At 48.4% G+C, this 3402-nt stretch overlaps 1 protein-coding gene across 1 annotated transcript in view; it reads left to right on the plus strand.

Moving 5' to 3' along the window:
- The window catches only part of S100a13 (S100 calcium binding protein A13), a 9082-nt gene extending 6109 nt beyond the window's left edge, over positions 1–2973 (plus strand). Inside the window, exon 3 of the mRNA XM_004629840.2 lies at positions 2759–2973. Within this exon, the coding sequence (XP_004629897.1) occupies positions 2759–2902 (144 nt within the window). The 3' untranslated portion in view covers positions 2903–2973. The remainder of the gene's footprint in view (positions 1–2758) is intronic.
- The last annotated feature ends 429 nt before the right edge of the window (positions 2974–3402 follow it).

Consider the following 3402-nt stretch of genomic DNA (forward strand, 5'->3'; position numbering starts at 1 on the left):
AACCGTGGTCCCTGTGTTTTGCTAAGCTTGTTCTAAGTCGGTGCTTTAGACCACTGAGCCATCTCACCAGCCCCATCAGTATTTATTGAGCACTTGTTCTGTGCTGTGCTGACGCCGCCGTCCTGGGCTCAGGCTCTGGCGGCGAACAGGTTGCTGCTGTGTGCCTGGTATCCCGTTGGCACTAGGATGACAGTGGGGAACAAGATGGACAGGGTCTCTGTGCCCGCGAAGGCTTTCCTCCTAGCAGAGTGTGAGTATCCCAGGAAATAAGACAGATAATGTGTTTAGCAGAAAGCCTGAGGTTAGGAAAGCAGGCACGGTCCCACTAGCCGTCCTTGCCACTTGTTGGCGGTGCTTGTGGTATCTTACAGTTCAGATGACTGTGGCTTTTAAAAGTCTTGGTTGGCTCTTCCATAAGTTCGCCTTGTGCCTTCTTAGTATGCGGCAAGTCTTCTTTGTCCTCGGTCCAGTGTGGATTCCCAGTTCAGCAAGGAGCTCTGCCCGAGGCTCCAGCCTGACACGGACTCATTGTTCAACCGGCAGCTTTTTGATTGTGATCTTTTCACTTGCAATCCTCCTCCCCTTTTGGAAGTACACTGGTGATTGCACCCAGACAGGGCTTCCCGAAAGCCAGGCAGGCACCCTCCCACTGAGCTACAGCCCTTTATTTTGAGACAAGGTCTCACTAAATTGCCCAGAGTGACCTCGAACTTTCGATCCTTTTCTGTCAGTCTCCCAAAGAGCTGGGATTCTAGGCCCCAGTTTGGCTACAGATCTGGCCTAGCCCACTATGAGTGACTTCCTTAGGGTCTTCCTGGAAAACCAATGGCTGGGCCTTCACCATTCCCCTAGGCTACCAGGCAGTGACCCTGTTAGACATAATAGAGGACATTGGGGTTGTGCAGATGAGCAGCTGGCTGCAGTCTGACTGAATTCTGCCTGGAGAAGGTGCCAGAGTATTCTGGGGCCAGTCCTGGAACGTGACGTGCTGGGACGGCTCTTTTTAAAATGTTTTTATTAGGACATTTGCTCTGGGAGGCTGAGGCAGGAGCATGACCAGCTTTAGCCCAGCCTAGCAACTTAGCAATTCAGCAAGACCCTATCTCAGGACGAAACAAGTTTAAGAAGAACTAACTGGAGTAGCTCAGTGCAGAGGCCCTGGGTTCAATCCCTAGTACTAGAGCGGGGGGGAAAAAAAAGGAGAGGGCATAAGAGACAGGGAGAGCAGACAGTCACCAGCTGCCTTTCTCTGGGGGTCCTTCCCATGGACAGTACACACATAAAAAGCTTTTGCACAGCAAAAGAAACCAAACAGAGTGAATAGACAACCCACAGAATGGGGAAACATTTTTGCCAGCTATACCTCAAAAAAAAGGACTATTATCTAGACTATATAAAGAGCAACAATAACAACAAAAATTAGAGCCCTTAAATTCAAAGACCCATCCAAAAATGGGCATCCGAAATGAATAAGACACTTCTCAGATGAAAAAGTATTGGGCAGGGGAGATAGCTCAGTAGAATAAGTGCTTGCCTGGCAAGGTCCTGAGTTCAATCCCCAGTACCACCAAAAAAAAAAAAAAAAAAAAAAAAAAGTATAAACAAGCTGGGTGTGATGGTGCACACTTGTAATACCAGCACCTGCAGGCTGAAGCAGGAGCATTGTTGAGTTTGAGACCAGCCTGGGCAACACAGTGAGCTCAAGGCCAGCCTGAGCTGCGGAATGAGATCCCAGTTGTTAATTTTTTATAATATTTCCTGTATGATTAGGGTTTTGTTCATAACGTCTTTTCCTACACCTATGTCTTCAAGAGTTTTACTTATTCTATCTTTCAGCAGATAGTTTTGGTTTTTATATTTAGATCTTTGGTCCATTTTTTTTTTTTTTTTTTTTTTTTTTTTTTTGGGAATTGAACTCAGGACCTTTGATCCATTTTGATTTTAGTTCAGTGTGTGGTAAGAGATTTCCCAGCACCATTTATTCAAGACGCTGTCTTTCTTCCCGTGAAGGTGTTTGGGGCCAGCTCATACCTGCAGGCCAGATGAGACTGCTTGCACATCTTCGCAGCTCTGCATTCAGTGATTCATATTTATAGTTCATGAACAGCCACATGGGAGTATTTATACTCTGCCAAAACCTTGAGTCAGGCCCTCCTGCCGCCCTCTGTGGGTGCCCTGTAGAGTCAGGACCCCAGGGAAGGGCACTTTGGGGCTGTAGCCGCCTCCCCTGGGTCAGGGCAAGTGCGGGCGCTGTCTGAGGAAAGGGCCCCCAGAGAAAGGCAGCTGGCGATCTCTTCCTCTCCCTGCCTCTTATACCCTCCCTGGCTTTTTTCCTCCCTCCAGTACTAGGGACTGAACCCAGGGCCTTTTAAAAAAATTTTTTTTAAAAAAACATTTATTTATTTATGTGTGTGTGTGGCCAGCTCAGCCCACCAGGGGGCGCAGCTGGCTGGCATGTGGTGCTGAACCGTGGTCCCTGTGCTTTAGTCAAGCTTGTTCTAAGTAGGTGCTTTAGACCACTGAGCCATCTCACCAGCCCTGAACCCAGGGCCTTTGCACTGAGTTACCTTGCTAGTTCTTTTTAAACGTTTTGTTTTGGGATAGGGTCTTGCTGAATTGCTAAGTGGCCCAGGTTGGGCTTGAGCTGCTCATGCTCCTGCCTCAGCCTCCCAGAGCACGGGGATCACAGGTGCGCCCAGCGCCACTGCGGGCTAACAAGCTGGATTTTAACCCTTTCCTTCTCTTTGGGTCTTCTCAGGATGTGGGCTCCCTGGATGATAAGATGAAGAGCTTGGATGTCAATCAGGACTCGGAGCTCAAGTTCAGTGAGTACTGGAGACTGATTGGCGAGCTGGCCAAGGAAATCAGGAAGGAGAAGGCCCTGGAGATCAGGAAGAAGTAAAGCCCTGTGGGCTGGGCAGGGCCCGGCGGAACCTGTATTACTCCCCAATAAAGCTTCCCTCTAGAAACAAATGTTTCTCACTCGTGTTTCTTCTCCAGAGACCCGAGGGTGAGTGTGAACATCATGAGTTCCTTGAAGCCGGAGAGTATTGTTTGTCTTCAAATAGTTTGCTATGGATAGCAGCAGGTCTTGGACGGAATAGGTGCTCAATAAATAAATGGTTGAAGAATGAATATACAAAAGATAAAGAAATTAAAGGCAGGTTAGGTGGCTTCTATTTCGCCAGGTGCCTCCTATGGATGGGCAGTGTGGTTCTGGATTCAGCTTCTCCATCTTTTTCCTAGAGTTGCCCCTGATGACGGTGTTAGCATGGAATGTGTGTTGCGAGCTCACCGTGTCAAGCCCAGGTTAAACCTGTTACCTGCATTCAGCTGGGTGTGGGGGTGCATCCTTGTAATCCTGGCACTTGGGAAGCTGAGGCAGGAAGATCTCTATCAGTT

Source organism: Octodon degus, unplaced genomic scaffold (assembly GCF_000260255.1).
Source record: "Octodon degus isolate 3935 unplaced genomic scaffold, OctDeg1.0 scaffold00032, whole genome shotgun sequence".
Classification (NCBI taxonomy): Eukaryota; Metazoa; Chordata; class Mammalia; order Rodentia; family Octodontidae; genus Octodon; species Octodon degus.